This window comes from Chelonoidis abingdonii, chromosome 20, assembly GCF_003597395.2.
Source record: "Chelonoidis abingdonii isolate Lonesome George chromosome 20, CheloAbing_2.0, whole genome shotgun sequence".
Classification (NCBI taxonomy): Eukaryota; Metazoa; Chordata; order Testudines; family Testudinidae; genus Chelonoidis; species Chelonoidis abingdonii.
In genome coordinates, this window is record NC_133788.1 from 12,857,518 (window position 1) to 12,875,318 (window position 17,801).

Sequence of the window (17,801 nt, forward strand, 5' to 3'; positions counted from 1 at the left end):
CAGTAGGCAGGATGCCTTCGGTGGCTTGCCTGCAGAGGGTCCACTGGTCCTGTGGCTTCAGTGGACCTCCAGCAGGCACGCTTGCGGGAGGTCCTCCAAAGGCGTGGGACCAGTGGACCCTCTGCAGGCAAGCTGCCGAAGGTTGCCTGCCTGCCGTGCTTGGGGAGGCAAAATGCCTAGAGCCGCCTCTGGAAGGGAGAGAGCTTTCTTGTCAGCTTAACTCCTGCCCCCATGAGCAGAGGTAGCTATGTCATCAGGAGAAGCTCTCTCACCAATATAGTGCTGTCCACGCTGGCATTTATGTTGGTGTAAATTATATCACTCGGGGGGTGATTAATTTACCCCTTTGAGTGACATAAATTATGCCGAGAGAAACTGTAGTCTGGACATAGCCTGAGAAGAAGTTAGGAAGTGTTCCTAGAAGGAATGAGTTAAAAGGAAGGATTTGAAGGATGTTGCTTGCTGGAGAAGTGGGAGGCTGGGTGGGTATAGGATGTGCATGGGATATAGGAGTGTAAGCAGAGTCAGGATGAGCTCTACCCTGACATCTGGTGGTGAATTATGGGAAGTGCAGAAAGAATGTCAGGAATGTGAAATCTCAAATATTTGCATGGGCACACCACGCAAGGCAGCCTGGGATGGTTGTTTTGACAGCTGAGATCCCCAATTCCTTTGTTATTGGGGCAGGAGGAAAAGAAAAGTGCTGTCACCCTAATTATGTGAATGAGGAACTATTAGACTGCTTTATGACAGAAATGACTCAACCTAAATTCAGTAGTAGTTGCTAGACAAGGGACATGGGTTCCAAAAACCCAGTGAATTGAGAGAGGTTGATGTGTGTACCTGATGATATGGGCCCCTTTTGAGGGCCTGGAACACCAATTGCGCATCCTCCTCTCTCCACTGTTAGAGTAGAGCTAATTTTGATTCCATTAGGAGTCCATCTAGAGACTTCTGAGCTGAATTCATGTTGGGCCAATGATGCACCAGCACCAAGGCTCCCCTACTAAGAGCTGAAATCACAGAAAGAGCTGAGCTGAGCTGAGAATCACTGATGCTGTGTTAACCAGTGGGAGAGCCTGAAGACCTACCATTAAGTGGCTGGCAGAGTGAAGCAGTTTGCAGTGTGTTGGAGCAGCCCATGGAACAGTGAGCAGAGTGAAGTGGTTTGCAGGGACAGTGGGAGGTGTGGCACAGCTGGTTGTGGTGAAGGCTGCAGCAGAACTCCATGGAGAGGCGGAGCAGTTGGCCCTGGCCCACATAAGGTGCCCCTTAACACCCTGTGTGGATCCGCCCCCGCCCCCCCCCCCAGTTCAGCCAGGCTGGGGAGGTAAAACTCTGCAGATAAACTCTTGAGGTTTTGGGTGGCACTGACCAGAGACTTGAGGGTTGTGTGGACTTGGGTGAGTGGACTTAAGACCCTCAGGAGAAAGGACATTGCCAAACGTACTTGGAAGATGGGTTTTCGTTTATGGTTTGTGTATAATCTATTTGGTGGTGGTTTCTCCAATGGGATGCCGCATTGTTTCCTTCTTTTATTAAAAGGATTTTGCTACACTCAGACTCTGTGCTTGCGAGAGGGGAAGTATTGCCTCCTAGAGGCGCCCAGGGGGGTGTGGTATGTAAGTGTCCCAGGTCACTGGGTGGGGGCTCGAGCGGGTTGTGCATTGTGTTATTGAATGGAACCCCTGGATACTGAACCCAGCCCTTGTTGCTGCCAACTCAGAGGGGCAGAAGGGTTACAGGAAGTCTGGATTCAATGAAGCTCGTGGTTAGTGTTGAATGGTGCGGGAGGAATGGAATACCAAGAATGGACAGGAACTTTCCATCAGTGTCCTTTTCAATAGAAAATGCAGTTTCCACAGTTAAAATTTTCTGTGGTGAAAATTTCAGTATGCCAAAGTATTTCAGTTTTTCTGTTGGGGAAAAATTAAGCGTTTGAGCTTGTGGTCTCTCTCACCCACAGAAGCTGGTCCAATAAAAGAGAGAGCCTCACCCACCTTGTCTCTGATGTCTTTGTGCATCCGTTTGGCATTAATCTGTATTAGCCTGAGCTGCCATGGTAGCTTATGGGAATTATAGTCCCTCCACCCCACTGCCTTCTCCTGTATGGACCGGGTTCTGTGTATGGACTACATCTCCCAAGAAGTAATAATGTAGTCTCCCTTCTAGTTGGGCTGATGCAATGTATCAAGAAAACCCAGCTCATGAAGTTGTAGGTGTGATGTTTCATGGCTTCATCCAATCCTTATGAGGTGCTGCGACAGCTCAGGAAGCTGGAGATTAATGTTAAATCAAGCCAAAATGAAATATTTCAATTAGTTCAATAAATGAAACACAATATATAAATTTGGAGACGGTAAAATGTTTCAACTGGAAATGTACAAAGTGTTTCTGGCTTCTGTTTTTTGGATTTTCTGTTCTGCGCTATATTTTGACTTCTCATCCCAGTTTGGAACGATTTTTTGAATCAGAGTCTCCTATGGGAAGGAAATTCCCTTTTTGAAGCAGTTATGGTTTAGGGGGTTGCTGAAAAGAAGCGTAATGTGAAGATTAAAATTTTGGAGATGATCAGTCTCTGAGATGCTCAGGATTTGCTCATTGCTTATGTGTTTCTTAAATCAACACGTAACGTTCCCAGTTAGGTAATAGAATAAACTGCAGCAGTGATGTTAGAGATTCTGGTGTCTGAGTTCATTATAACAACTTTCCCATTGTAAATGCAAATGTAAAGGCTTTAAACAGTCCTTACCCTAAAATGAAGATGGAAAAGAACTTGTCCTTCAGGTATGTTGTTGTACGTGGCAGAGGGAGTCAAAGCAAGTCGTAAACATTTGTACTAATCAGATGCAGCACTCAATTAATTCCTGCTTTGGAGGTTTTCCAGTTTAATTTAAAGGGAACACTGGGAGTCTGGGAGCAGGAAACAACATTAGTATTCCTTGTGTTTGTGCGTATTAGTCTACGTTACCAAGGTGTTACTTCATTAGCAATAATGGGACACAAGACGTTTATGCACATTACATTAAGAGCACAGTCTGTTGTGCCTATCAGATGGGATTGATTAAAGTAATGGTAGTATCGTTAGCAGTGACAGACTGAATATTGTTTAGCTACAAGGTTAAATTTGCCTTTACCATTAATTAATCAGTGTGGTTTTCCCACTTCGACAAGGTGAATCATAGGAAATAATTTCTCTTCCTCGTCTAATTTCTGGTGATTCTGTTAGATCATCCATTCCTCCGAGATCTGCACTTCCGTGGAGGTTCTTTTCTCTTTCTTTGTTAGAGGGTAGCAGATTTGGCTGGAGGAGTTTGTAGAGCACCCTCTCATTATGGGTCTGCTGTAAAGTACTATATTTTTAGGGTTGCAGTGATCCAGGACTTTTTAGGGTGTTTCAAGTATCCTTACCTGGTATAAACAGCCTTATATTCTTGCATGTTCTGAAGGACAAGTGACTGTCTCAAAGTATGATATTTTGAGAATCCCCAAGGTTAAAAATGAAGGGCTACATCCTCAGCAGAACCCAACTGCCCGGTACTGTTGGGTTGCAGGGACACCTCTTTTTCCCCAGACACTGCCACTACAGAGGAGGATAGGTGGGGATGTCATAGGAACTGCTATGATTGCTCTGGGCTATAGGAGGGTTCCCTATGCAGGACTCCCCTTCAAGCAGCCTTGCGCCTGGAGTCTGGCACAAAGCAGCCTGTACTTGAACAGATCTAAAACAACATGCTGTCAGAAAGCTAACAGCCTCTGAGTCCCAGTAATGTAGACCAGTTTTATTCTAGCTCCGGTGGCTCACAAGGTGTCAGATGTTAAAAGCTCATTATTTTGATTATGCATTTTGTGATGGGGCGCCTGCCCTGCACTGGCCCTGACAGAGTTAAAACCAAGGCTGGAGGACTGCAAGGAAACAGCCAATTAGGGCAGCAGCTGGACCAGCCAATCCTGGCCCAGCTGGAACATATAAAAGGAAGGTGCAGGAAGCCCAAGGAAGGTGCAGGAAGCCCAAGCGAGGGGACTGGCTTCCTAGAGGGTTGCAGGAACAGGGCTGTTAGGGCTTGCAGGCCTGAGGCCCTGGGTGAAGGAGCCAGAGGTGCTGGGGTTGCAGGGAGGTGCGCCAGGGAATTGAGACAGACTGGTGGAGAAAGAAAGGAGGGGCAGAGAGAAGCTGTTGTTGTTTTCAGGGTCTGTGGGCTGGGACCCAGAGTAGTGGTGGGCCAGGGTCCTCCGTCCCTCCCCCCTCCCCCCGCCGCTGAAGAATCGGCCAGGCTAATGACTGCCAAGCCACTGTGAGAAGCAGCTAGACTCTTGCAGTCCCCCAGAAGGGGGGAACTCGGATTGTGACATGGCCAGAGGGCAGCCAGACTGGAACCGCAGTGGGTCTGCAGGCAGAGGCGAGGACAGGACAGCCACCACCACCACTGGAGGGCATGCCTGTTGACCAGCGCTAATTCCTGAAACAGCCAGCAGGAGGTGCCAGTGTGGTGAGAGACCCTGTGACAGCATTTCATATCCACAGTGTGCTTATCAAATAGCATCCCTGGCTGTGACTCAGCCAGTCTACCTTTGCTGGTGGGATGCATAACTCAACAGCCTTCTTTTGGCAAGAACCCTTGATCGGTATTTCTCAACCTTTGTAGGCTGGAGTCTTCTTAGTCTAAATAAAAAAATGTTGACGGCTCTGATGTATAGTATAAACTTAAGAGTTACAAAAAAAAGAAAAGAAAAAAAAGAAATTGGAGTAAAAAAGTATCAGTGAGAACAGTGGTAAGTCTATATAATTTACATGCATGTATGTGTGTTCTGAGAGGCTGGCAGAGTACTTACACTTAAAGGGTAAAGAGGTGGTGGGAATGGTGGAGTAAAGATTTCTTTGCTTTAGATTGTAAAAACATTTTTGATGCCTCACGACTCCTGGGATCGTCATCTGGGCATCGTGACCCACTGGTTGAGAGAACCTGTCCTGTGTGCGACATAAGTTTTGTTGATGCAGACCTGAGAGAGAGAATCCTCGTCCCCTGTAGGTTTGTCCTGAGAGGGCTGTCTACGACAGCAAAATTTCACTTTGCTTCCTGATATTTTTCACAGATGAAAATGATTTTGCAAAATTCTCATCAGTGGGAAAAGTAAATGCCTTCACTGAGCTCTAAAACCAAACATACACTATTTCAGCTGTGTGAAAGCCCCTCTGAGGTCATAATAAATATCAACATGTACAGCTCTGCAACCCCTTCCATTTTATATTTTCATTGCAGTTGTGCCTAGAGATCCTAAACAAGGATCCAAGCCCCGTTGTACTAAGCAATGTATGCATACATTATACAAAGACAATCCCTGCCCCAGAATACTTGCAGTCTAGGATTCATTAAAATGTGGTGTGTTGCCTAAAGGAGGACAATGGAATAGTAGAGTCATATGTGGTTACTTAACTTGGCAGTCGCAGGTGTTTTCCAGACTCAATAAAATGTACATTAAAACCTTTGTTTTGGTGTAAAAGCCAGGCTGATATTTTGGAAATTCAAGTCCAAAAAACCCCCTCTTATGCCAAGATTCAGCCCAGAGAGACTTGTTAGAGCCAAGATATAAACCCCCTGCCGATAAAGGCTTGCAGTGGGAGTGCTGACACAACCAGGTGTGAATGAACGATTGTAACAAACGTTTTTGTTTAAAGCAAATCTTTTAGCACTCCTAATCCCTATGTGGACCTCAGTGAGAAGTTTACACAGGTATTAGGCAGCTCCTTAATGAAAGAGCAGATCAGATAACATCAGTACAGCCCCTTGGTGCAGGCATGTTTTTTTCCCTTTGGGGAAGGAAGACTTGCCACTTTCTAATAAAATCATCCCAGTATCTCTTCCAATTCAGCCTCCTCAGCCTGAGATAAACAGGAAACCAGAAGATAAAAGATCTTTGGAGCTCTCCTTGTCATACCGGATTCTGTAATCTGAGCAGAAATGTACATGGGAAGCTCCTTTGTTCGTTTAAATACAGGGTGGTTAGATCAAACATTAGGGCCAGATTCTGCTACTTTCTCCACAAGCAATAGCATTGAAGTCAATGGATTTACCTGTGCAATCAGGTGCTTTTCAGTAGAGCTGGGCAAATAGCTGATTTTCCAGTTTGCTGGCACTTCTGAAAAATAAAATAAAAATTAGTTTGACCCAAAGCAAAAAAAAAAAAAAAAAAAAGACTTTTTCAATTGAAACATTCGAATGAAAACGAATTCAAATGAAACATTCAACAATTCAACAATGAAAATGAATTCAAATGAAACATTCGACTGAAAACAAAATTGTTTTTATTTCTGGGCATTTTAATCTTTTATAAACAAAAGTAAAGGAAAATGTCCCTTTTTTATCCATTTGCCCCGTGGTTAGCACACTCACCTGGGATGTGGGAGACCCAGGTTCAAATCCTTGCTGCAGAGCAGGGATATGAAACTGAGTCTTCCACAGTGTAGGTGGGTGCCCTAAGCACCGAGCTATCTGTATAATAAGAGTCCAGAAATTCCACTCTGCATGTCACTCTTAAGTCTACAATTTCTGAGGCTACGTCTACACTACAGGATAAATTCGAATTAGCTTAAACCGATTTTATAAAACAGATACTATAAAGTCGATTGTGCACGTCCACACTAGGCACATTAATTCGGTGGTGTGCGTCCATGGTCAGAGGCTAGCGTCGATTTCTGGAGCGGTGCACTGTGAGTAGCTACTGTAAAATAATGAGGCCAATAACGTCGATTTGCGTCCACGCTAACCCTAATCCGATATAGTAATATCGATTTTAGCATTACTCCTCTCGTTTTGTAGGAGTACAGAAATCGATTTAAAGAGCCCTTTAAATTGATATAAAGAGCAGTGTAGTGTGGACGGGTGCAGCGTTAAATCGATTTAACGCTGTTAAAATCTGTTTAACAGCGTAGTGTAGACCAGGCCTGAGTCAGTGTGAAGCAAAAGAAGCAGCTAAAAGCACAGTGAGAGATCTTTGTTCAGAATATCACCAAGCTGAATCATCACTGGGTTTCACAGTCTGTTACCATCCAATTTTTAAGTTCTGAGCCATTTTAGGCTTTTTTACATATGACTTTACACTCCTGAGACAGCATAGGCTTTCATATACCGAGGATATCACCATTTCCTTCTCCTTCCATTTTGTGGATGGCACTTGAGTTCCCTTGTAAATTTAACCGGAAAAGGGAAGTGTGTTCAAAACTGTTCAGTGAATTCATGTCAAATTCGTGGATCATTTCAGTCAACCTGAAACTGAAACTGCAGTTTTCAACAAATAAAATTATATAGCTGAAAAGTTTTGCCTGGCTTTCCTACTCAGCTAGTATAAGGGAATCAGGATCTAACCCTTTTGGTTTTATAAAAGAAGTTTGTCTAAAGCTGAAGCCTTTTAGAAATGTTTGAATAATTTATTTTTTATTCCACTGGGAACAGTAGTTTAAAAACAAATAAACATTCTCCCTCGGTGATGGTAACCGTAGCCTTGGGTTACTTCACCAGAATGCTCCTTGTTTGTCTGTTTCCCTTTCCCAACTTTATAGAGATGCAAAAATAACTGCAGATGGTGCACATAGCACGAAGTACCCTCCTATCCACGTTTGATGATCTAAGGCAGTGTTTCTCAAGAGTAAGTTGCAAACCTCCCACCCCCCCTCCTGGGAGTGTCATTAAAGACGTTTGGAGGTTGTAAGGTGTTGAAAATCTTATTACAAGCTAAAGCAAAGAAAATCTCACTTCCCACAGTCCCCTATCCTTCAAGGTCAAGTATTCTTTGTCAGTCTCTTGAAACACACAATTATATAGGTTTATCATTGGTATTACTGATACTTTTTTTATTCTTATCTTTACAGTAAATGTAAGGGAGGCTGGGTCATGAAGACTTTTGACTCCAGACTGGCGATGCCTTAATTTGAAAAGTTGGAAATATCTTGATGTTAGGTGCTGGGGCTGAACTCTCCTTCCTGCTCTTGGCCTTTTGGCACAATTCAGATTCATGTCTGGATCAGAACTTCAGCACAGGTCCATCTCTCCAGTTATTAGTAATGTGGGTAAGGGTGTCTTCATTGTTGGCAGTGGACTACATCTCCCATGATGCACCATGACCAAAGACTCCCATGATGCAGCTGCCACACATCACTGTCTTGCATCATGGGAAATGTAGTCATACTGGAGAGCTCTGCCTCTAGAATAGAATGGGAGGATAAACCACTTGAACTACAGCTCCCATGAGGCATCATGACAGCATTTCCAAATTGAAATATTTTTGTGTTTTGGCCAAATATATGTATGGGTGGGGGGTTTGGCCAAACACTTTTCCATTATAAAAATAAACCAAAAAAACCTTTTGTTGAAATTTTCTGTGTGGGTGAAGACAGGAAGGGATCCTGTTTTCTGGTCAGCTCTAATGATTTTTAACTTGATAGTGTCCCTTGTAATAAGGTGGTTGTCTGGCATGGCACTTTCACTATCACTGAAGGAAGGGAAGTTTCTATACAGATGAGAGAGATTGAGACGTAGCATCACCAGAGTGGAGTATTGCTGCACAACTCCTCTGGTAGCTGAAGCATTTGTGTTAATTGTGACTTCTTCACTGACTGAGGGCAGGTCTACACTACAAATTTACATCAGCACTGTAGCGTATCTGGTGAAGATACTCTAAGCTGACAGGAGGTGGTAGCTATGTTGTCAGGAGAAGCTCTCCTGCCAATGCAACGCTGTCTACACAGGAGGTTAAACTCAATATAACTACGTTGCTCAGGGGTGTGCATTTTTCACACCCCCGAGTGACCTAGTTACACCGAAGTAAGTATGTAGCGTATACCAAGCCCAAGTGTAATTGAAAACTTGCTGTTGAATGACAACTTTTCTAAAAGGGATGGAGGAAACCATTATGTCTCCGAGGTGCATTGTCTTAAAAATAACAGTTGATGAAGAACAAGTTCTCATCCTGGCACATCCCATTGAATTGGAAGTTGTTTCACAGTGGTTTGAAGGACACTGAGAAAGTGATGCAGTGCACCGGACTGCTATTTTTGCACCATACCTACTGTAATGTTGAGATGTTCAATTGTATGAACTTTTCAATTTTTATGATCCCCTCAGTCCCATTAGTTTGTAAAATATGGGTTGGTGTGTGTGTGTGTGTGTGTGTGTGAGAGAGAGTGTTTAAAATATGTATGAATATAAATTCCTTCGGACCATTCATGAAGTAATCTCCCCCACAAAACTCCTGCAGTGAGACTACACCACTGAATCATTCCTCTTGCTTTGAAACACTTCTCTCAGGTCAGTGGCAGTGATGTTACTGACTTGTATTAAAGTAAAATAGGCAAAGGCTTTTTCTGGGTGGGTTTGATAGCAGCACAGTGGATTATTGATTCTGGCCGCGTAGAAATGAAGATCGCTAAAAAGCTTTCAATGATTGCTTGTTCCCTAGGCCTTTGCTAAGTGAGTAGCTCTACTCTTACATTTTCATACAATGAAATCACATAAATTGGTGACTGTGGATTTCTCTGAGGAGTCCAAAATCTTCTGCATTAACAGGGGACATCAGTTGTCACTAACGAGTAGCAGAAGGGTGACGTCAACTCGGAGACGGACAGAGTTCAGATGGAAAGCCAAATGCTGTGGTTGGCCTAATCTCTCTATCAAGGACCATACCAAAATGCTAGATGGAGGAAAAGACTTTGGCTATTAAATCCCCACCATGTTACTTAACACCAGGCTGGTGTCTTCTTCTCTTGGGGGGGGGGGGGATGTGTGTAAGTAAAAAGAACAGTCAAGGAGAGAGAAAGGGTTATAGAGATTGAGAGGCAGCACACTCCATTGGACAGGGTGCTAGACTGGGACTTGGAAGACGGTGGGTTCTTTCCCCAGCTCTGACATTTGGCCAGCTGGGTGAGTTCATTCACCAGTTGGTGCCTCCATTTTGCTGTTTATAAAACAGGGGTTGTGATACTGACCTCTTTTGTAACACATTTTGAGGTCTAAGAGTGAAGAGCGCTGTTAGAAGAGGGAAGTATTATTACAAGATAATAAGATTTGTCAGAAGGCCACCAAATTAAGATGGGCCAATTGGGCCATCATAGTTTGAATCCACCTCTTCTGGGGACTCACTGAGTGAATAAAACTTAGGGAGCTGTTTTGATATGGTAAGTAGATGCTCATGAAAAGATAAATTTAGTTCTAAAATGTTAATGATGGACCTTTTCCCCCTTGGCCCTCCCATTGGTTTGAAGCGGGCTTGTAAGTGTACATGTCTTGTGATACAGCCTGTGTATATGAATGCACTAAATGGATGAAAATTGTGGCAATATTAGCCTGGGAGACTGCTGGCCAAATTCCAGCTTTGTCCCTAGCTGTGTATCTCTCTGAATGGTTCAGTTCTTAGACATTTTGTTACATTCTGTTCGAAGTGTGGTGTAGTCCTGTCATACACAGGTACCACACATCATCACATGTGAGGAATGGATGACGCAAACTATACAGATAGCTTCATGTTTTCATATCAGTGTAAGGTTGTATAATGTGTCCTCGATATATTAATATGACGCTGTTATTTAGCTCTTCCAAAATGCTTTGGCCTTCTTATCTTCAAATGCCAAGCTTCTGTCAAAAGCTATAGAAACATTTGTTAACAATAAAGAAAACACAGCTCTTTGGTGTTCATTTGGGGAAGACATTGACTGAGTGGGAAATTCAGTAGTTTGCATGTAAATCTGAAAACCAAACAGAATGGTGCATCTTCATAAGAGCTATGGAAGAAATTCACTTCTAACATGAGCTGCTCTGCTGTCCCTAAGAAATGCTTCTTTCTGCCTTTTAGAAGTATTTGCACAGCTTGAGGGCGAGATTGGAATGTAATGGTCTAACAAGTTCAACTGAGTGGAATTTTTCTTTGTTTTAAGTCACTCCATTTGGTGAAAGCATTGCACACTGAACCCGAACAAAGGGTTTGCTTTAATCATTCTAATTCAGATGATTTTGCAGAAGGTATAATTTTTGTTGTCATCCCCCATGTTCTGAGTGGCCCTCTCATTAGGTTAAAAAACATGAATTGGTCAAAATGAGCATTTCACACAATTTACGAGGACTTAATTAGACTTTTTATTTTTTTAGCTTGGCGAGTGGATCATCATTTAATTTTGTTAATGTGAGTCTGTCTTTATTTCCAGCTGGTCCGCGCAGATTCAGTGGCGCTCAGTGGCACATGCAGAACATCATTAATGACTCTGTGGAGAGCTCAGATGATGAATTTTTTGATGCCCGAGGTATGTACTGATTTTTTTTTTCTTCACCCCCAGAATTTTACGGCACTAACATAAGTAACCACATTTGGATTTGCTTTTTAATCTTCTACCTGCCAGGTCAAGTTTTGTAGACTTCAGGCCCTCTCTCCTGCAAAGTCTTATGGATGTGCTTAGATGGCACAATGCATGTATTGCCATTGGTGTCAATGAGGCCAATCAGTGTGTAAAGTGAAGCATTCATGTGAATCTTTGCAAGATTGGAACCTAAAAGCCAAATCCTGAGGCACCTGATTATCTAGCCTATCAATTAATCATCCCTTCAGATGTCACCCATCACCAGAGCATCAGAAGTACTTTGCACCCACAGCTCCTAATGAAGCCCATGGGAGTTGCAAGTGCTCAGCATCTTTGAAAATTGGATCCTCCATGTTTACTCTGGCAAAACTTCCCCTGAAGTCTATTAGAGTTTTGTGAATGAATGAAAACTGCGTAATTAGAGCTTCAGGATATGAACCATAATGAATGCAGTCAACAGGTTAATCTGAAGGGCTAACTTCTTTCTGTAACCTCCTGCGTCTCTTAGACAGACCATGAACAACTTTTACTAGGGAATTCTGGGTTGTCTTCTGTAACATGCTGGGGAGTTTTTGGATTGGGGCTGACGTGGTTTTGTCTACAGGAAATTAAAAATGCGAACAGCTAAACTGCATGCTTCCATTGGGTCTTTTCCCTATGGGAGAGGATTGAGTCTGTCAGTGTTGAGAAATCTACTTGTAGCAATTTTGTAATGTGGGCTGTTGAGGTGGAATAAGATTCTTTTACACACCAATAGATGATGCAAACTCAAGTTGCATTGGTGCCTGAATTCCAGGAGTGAAGAGGACTAGAAAAAGAGTTCAGTGAATTTATGGGATTTGTAATGCTTAGTAATTTTAAAGGGCGGTGCAATCTGTCCAGAAGCAAGAGGATTTTTTCCCCCCTAAGTTGCTTGATTATAGTGTGTACGTATGTGTTTGAAATAATGAAGAAACAACAACCCTACAGGCCAAAGCTAAAATGTCCAGGTGCTGGTTTGAAAGCACATGCATTTTTTTTCCATTTGATTGTTTTGGGTAATGGCATATTCAGCAGGCTTCTTTTGATGACTTCTTTTTGAAAAAACATTCAATGCTTAACAAAGAAAATGTATATTTTATTTCTAATGGCTGAGATTGTTGAATTTCCCCATCTGTTGATATTTATAGTACAGAGCTGACATTTTCCAAATGCTTCCACTCTCTGTTTGAACATGGCTTCTCTGGAGCAGATAGAATTAATTTTATGAACTTTCTAGGTTCTTGCCTCATTATTGTGTGTCTGTTGGATGTCTGGGGATGCTTGATGGTGCCACAAAAGGTAATTGGTGTTTTTAGGTAATATCCAGGCATGCATGTTTGACTGCTTTGTCTGCTGTCTTGGAATCAAATTTGAAAGTTCAAAATGGTTTTTCTTTTCCGTTGGTGGGATTATTGGAGAGCCATCCTGCGTTCATTAGAGAGCCACCTGGTGGGTTTTCACATTGACATATTTTTGAGTTGAAAGTCAGTATGAAGGAGACATTTTTGTCAGGTTTTTTTATTTTTATTTTTTGGTTTGCTTGCAAAATCTAAGGGAGGGGAAGAAGACAAAAAGGCTGCTGCAAAGAAGATGACAGTGCAAATATGAAAATCTGCTATAAACATACTTCGTGTAATGACGTAGGCAGTCTGGCAAATTTAGGAAGAGGAAAATCCAAGCACTTTTTTTGTTCAAATGATCAGTAGTGTAACTTCAGAGGAGATACAGCCACTGTGTTAGATTCTGACCCCAGGTCCACTGGTGGTAAATCTAGAATAGCTGAACTGCCTTCAGTGGAGCTATTCTGATCTCAGTTACGTGAACATAAATCAGAAATATCCTACTCCCTACCACAGGCTGTTTCATTCTATATGTATGATTAGTACAGCTGATAGATTACCTGGGGAGAACTGGGGTCTGAGCACAGGACTAAGAACCACAAACTTTTGAATTCTCTCCCTGCCTCTGGCAGTGGCTCCTTCTATGGCTTTGAACAGATTCCTTAGCCTCTCTCCTTCCATTTTGCTCTCTGTGAATCACTTACAGTAGCTGTAAAATTAATGGCAATTTGATACTTGAAAGACAAGCTATCTGTGTAAGAGCTATATTTATTCCATAGTTGAAAGGCAAACCCTTGATTTCTAAATCAAAGAAATAAAAATCTGTTTAAAATAAAATTTCATCATAAAATTTGGGACAAAATTCCATTCTTGTTCCTACCGTTGCCATCCATGTGGGGCAGTGGAGGGCTGCAGAAGGTATGCAAGTGTATTCAAATGAAAGTCTTTCTGTGCAGTGCTGTAGCTGTGTTGGACCCAGGTTATTCGAGAGTCAGTGTGGGTGAGGTAATATCTTTTATTGGACCAGCTGGTGAAAGAGACAAGCTTTCGAGTGTACATAGAGCTCTGCAGGATGCCTTCTGGAAGATGTAAGTTATTGGGCTGAACGAAGTTGACCTGGGAATCTGTTTCCATGACTCTCAAATGAAACTTGCTGACATCATATGGAATCACAGAAGATAGAAATGGACCCAGTAAAGTTACAGCAATAGCCCAGACAAGGTGGTTGTAATGTTTTCTGGATGAAATTGCAGAGGGACGTGTCTATGACCTCCCCCTTCATTTATTTGTAAGCTCAATCTCTAGAACAAAATTCTCTTATCCCTGACCTCTGCGTAGTCATAATGAGAGCATGCTGTTTAGGGTCTTTCCTGACTCCAAGAAAAATGCATAGCATTGCAGGCTTCTTCTGTGCTTCTGTAAATTAGAATTAAAATACTAGTGAGCTGTTCTGTAGGTCCTTCCATCTGAAAATCTTCAAGTAGTTTACAAATAATTAATGGACTAAGTCCCAGAACACCCCTGAAAGGCAGATAAATATTATTTACCCCCTTTATATATGGGTAAACTGAGGCACAGAGTGATACATGACTTGCCCGAGGTCATACAACACATCTCAGCCAGAGCTGAGGCTAGAACTCAGATCTCCTGGCTTTGAGCTGTGCTTGAGTTGCACCACTATTAAAGAGAAACCTGAGAGTGGTTAACCAAGAACTGTTTTTTGCATTTTTCAGAAAATAAATGACTTGACAAATAGATTGAAGTTGAGAGAGCATGCAATTGCTTTTTCCTTCTTGATGATGATGATTTGGTGAGTTAGTGCCACTGGACATAAATCTGAGAGAATATTTAATATCCATGGACATCAATTGCCTAATGAACTCGTGTACCTCATAGTATTGTTACCCTCCCTCTTTCTAGGAGTTTAATACCACAAAGAGATGGCTAATAGGAGTTTCAGCCTTTAGTCTGTGCGATACAGGCTCAGTATAATGTATAGTTGTAAGCATGGCAGCTCAACTGCTCACCTCATTTGTTTGTTTGTTTTTTTTTTAAATATGAAAACAAATCTTAAGATGTTTGAATCACCCCATTGAGCACCTCTTTAAAATCCTATGGCTGCTGTGTGTGTGGAGACTCCCTGGTCCTTGACAGTAACTAATAAACAGTAAATTAATTCAAATCTCCATTCTACAAAAAAGCTTTTGCGTTTTGCCCTTTAGGTTGAGCTCAGACTTGAGCTCGCTTGGCTCCACAGGTGGAATGTGTTCTGGAAGGAAGAGCCTTGCACGGTTGCACTATTTCTTACAGGGGATGACTACAAGATCTCAGCTGCTGCAGTGGGACATTGTACAGAGCACGTCACTGCTAGCATATGAAAAACCAACTCAAGTGACTAAAACATTCCTCAGTGTAATATCTGCCTGAGGTGGGACCAAAGCAATTTGCATTGTGCAAAGCTACTGTTGTAGGGAGTCTGTATTGGAGGTAGAGTAGATGATGACCCTTATGGCGCACTGTGATGCGTTCCATCTTTCTCCGTGCTTTGTCCAGTGACTTACTGTGGACAAACAAGAGTGGACTGTGTTAGCTAAAAAAGATAAAGCCAAGTAGGCAGAAACTTGCATGTGCACTGCCGCACAATCCACTGGCCTGATTCTGAGCTCGTTAAAATCAATTGAAGACATTCCATTGATTTCAGTCTTCAATGGGCTTTGGATCATGCCCTGAGCTACTGAAGGTGAGGTGTGTTCATACATGAAACTTTGTACCCATGCCAGCCTGTAGTGGTTGGTATGCACGTACCCAAGCTGCATTATGCATGTTTGAATATTTGGCCCTAAAAGCAGGAAAGATGTTTGCGTTTCTTGGAAGTGGTGCTTTTTCTTAGCCAGAGTGATTTTGCTAACTTGGAAAAACATTTTTCCAACTAGAGTGATGACTTGGTGCTTTCATGAGTATATGGGGCTGACTTTTTGGCAGTATATGAGTAATGTAGTGGATCAGAGCTGTGCCAGCAACAATCATGTTTAAACAAGGTTGTTGCTAGAAAAATATTAGCCATAAAATCCCTGTACATATTTGTCAGGGAAACCGTGCTAACATTTGTGTTAGAACATGATTAAAAGAGTGCTGCAGGGTACTTGGGTGGGTGGCTTGTATAGCACAGGCTGTCTAGGATGGTTTTTAGAAGGAATAATTCCTGACTAATGCAGATTTCAGAGCAGGGAAAGTCTTATCCCATAAGGAAATGGAAAACAAGCATAATGTGTATCTCAGATGTGTTCTCAAATATATGCTTGAGATATATTTTCTCAAGTAAACCTCTGCCCCGATATAACGCTGTCCTCGGGAGCCAAACCGCATTATATTGAACTTGCTTTGATCCACCGGAGTGCCTAGCGCCCCCCCGCCCCCACTCCGGAGCACTGTTTTACTACATTATATCCGAATTTGTGTTATATCGGGTCGCATTATATCGAGATCTATCTCAAATCTATTTTCCCAGGAGCTCACTAATGCAAAGGAGGAGTAATTTCTTGGGATGGAGTGATATGAATGAAGAGATGTAGAAAGAAGAGGATTCTGAATGTGCAGAAGAAGTATAGCACCTGATCTTCCGCTGATGTATATCAGTATAGTTCTATTGAAGTAACTGGTGATACGCCAGTTCAAACCAGCTGAGGACCTGACCTATATTGTTTAACTGTGTGTATTTTTTCAGTTAGTGGTGGGGAGTGTAAAAATACACATTTAACTGTCAAACAGTGAGTCTGATTTTCTTCTTCTGTTGGCACCACTGTAGTGTTTTAAGTACAGACAAGCCCTAAGAGAAGAATCGCCAGGCTTCCTGCATAGCTTTTAACAGTTAAAAATGGTTTATTAACTTTCCTGAAATGTGCTATTTTCACCTAGCACACTTTTGCGGCGATAGGTTTGCCCTTAATAGGTCTTTCCTTTAGTGCACCAAAAACATGTTTTGTTTTTCAGTGGTTTCATTTTAAGTCTAAATAGGCTCAGCCGAGGAATGTGATACCAATTAAGTAGAAGATGAATCACAGGAGTGATGCTTAATCCATTTAGCAATGGATGTGGACATCTGAGATTGAATTTGAGACCCAGTCTCGGCACTATGCTTCCATAATCCATATCTATTAAGCGCCGCTAACCGAAGGAAGAGCATGGCTGTCTGGAGTTGCAGTTGTATTTTCAGAATAAAAGAAACAGAGACGGGCACACCCAAGAAGAAGTTTCAGTGCTTCTGTGCTGGAGCCAACCGCACCAGCCTAAAAGGATAGGAAGAAATAGGATAGTTGTTTAGTGCTAGAAATAAGGAGAAAGCACTTTAAGAGGTGTCAAGAACTTATTTGACTTTCCCTGGAAATAAATAATCTTAGGCCAATATACATGTATGGTTGCATTTAAAAGTTCTATTTCAATGTTGTATGGATTTTTAAAACCCATGACAAGGTAGCATACGTTTTTTGTGTGTGTGCATGAGATCTTTGATTTCCAGAGAAATCAAATAAGTTCTTGACACCTCTTTAAAAATTCTTCCCTTATTTCTGGCACTAGATAGGATATGTTATTTCCTCTAACCATTTTATGCTGATGCAACTGGCTCTAATACAGTGGTGCTGCTGCTTTTTCCCCGTGTGCCAGTCGTGGATACTTTTACTCTGCAAATACAACTGCAACTCCAGGTAGCCATGCTCTTCCTTCGGTTTCTGGTGCAGAAGCTGATCGCCATATGTGAGATTTTCTGTATAGTATTCTGTAATGGTTGTGTAACTCATCCTTATTGTGGCTCTCTGTCTCCCTTTAGCAGATGGTCATATGAAGCTTTAAGAGGCAGTTATGGCCTTGGAGCTCTCACATGTGGGACATTTAGCTTGGGCAGTAGATGTTCATCGTTTTAGATCCAGAAGTCACTGGTTCATTCCCTGCCGCTGACAGCCTCCACAGGGGTGTCATGTTATGCTTGCTCCATGCTCCTTAGGTCTGTGGCTGTAACAGTATTTGCACAGAATTGGTAGTTGCACTTTCTCCATGCCTATATGATCATGGATGCTGGCAGAGATACTGTCTCGTGTCTCTGC

The 17,801-nt window shown here is 42.3% G+C and overlaps 1 protein-coding gene across 3 annotated transcripts in view; it reads left to right on the plus strand.

Annotated features, from left to right (window-relative positions):
• Window positions 1-17,801, plus strand: part of PITPNM3 (PITPNM family member 3) — a 344,601-nt gene that overhangs the window by 95,075 nt on the left and 231,725 nt on the right. For all 3 annotated transcript variants that reach the window (XM_075074008.1, XM_075074009.1, XM_075074010.1), the window contains exon 2: window positions 11,192-11,287. In XM_075074008.1, the coding sequence (XP_074930109.1) occupies window positions 11,192-11,287 (96 nt within the window). The remainder of the gene's footprint in view (window positions 1-11,191; window positions 11,288-17,801) is intronic.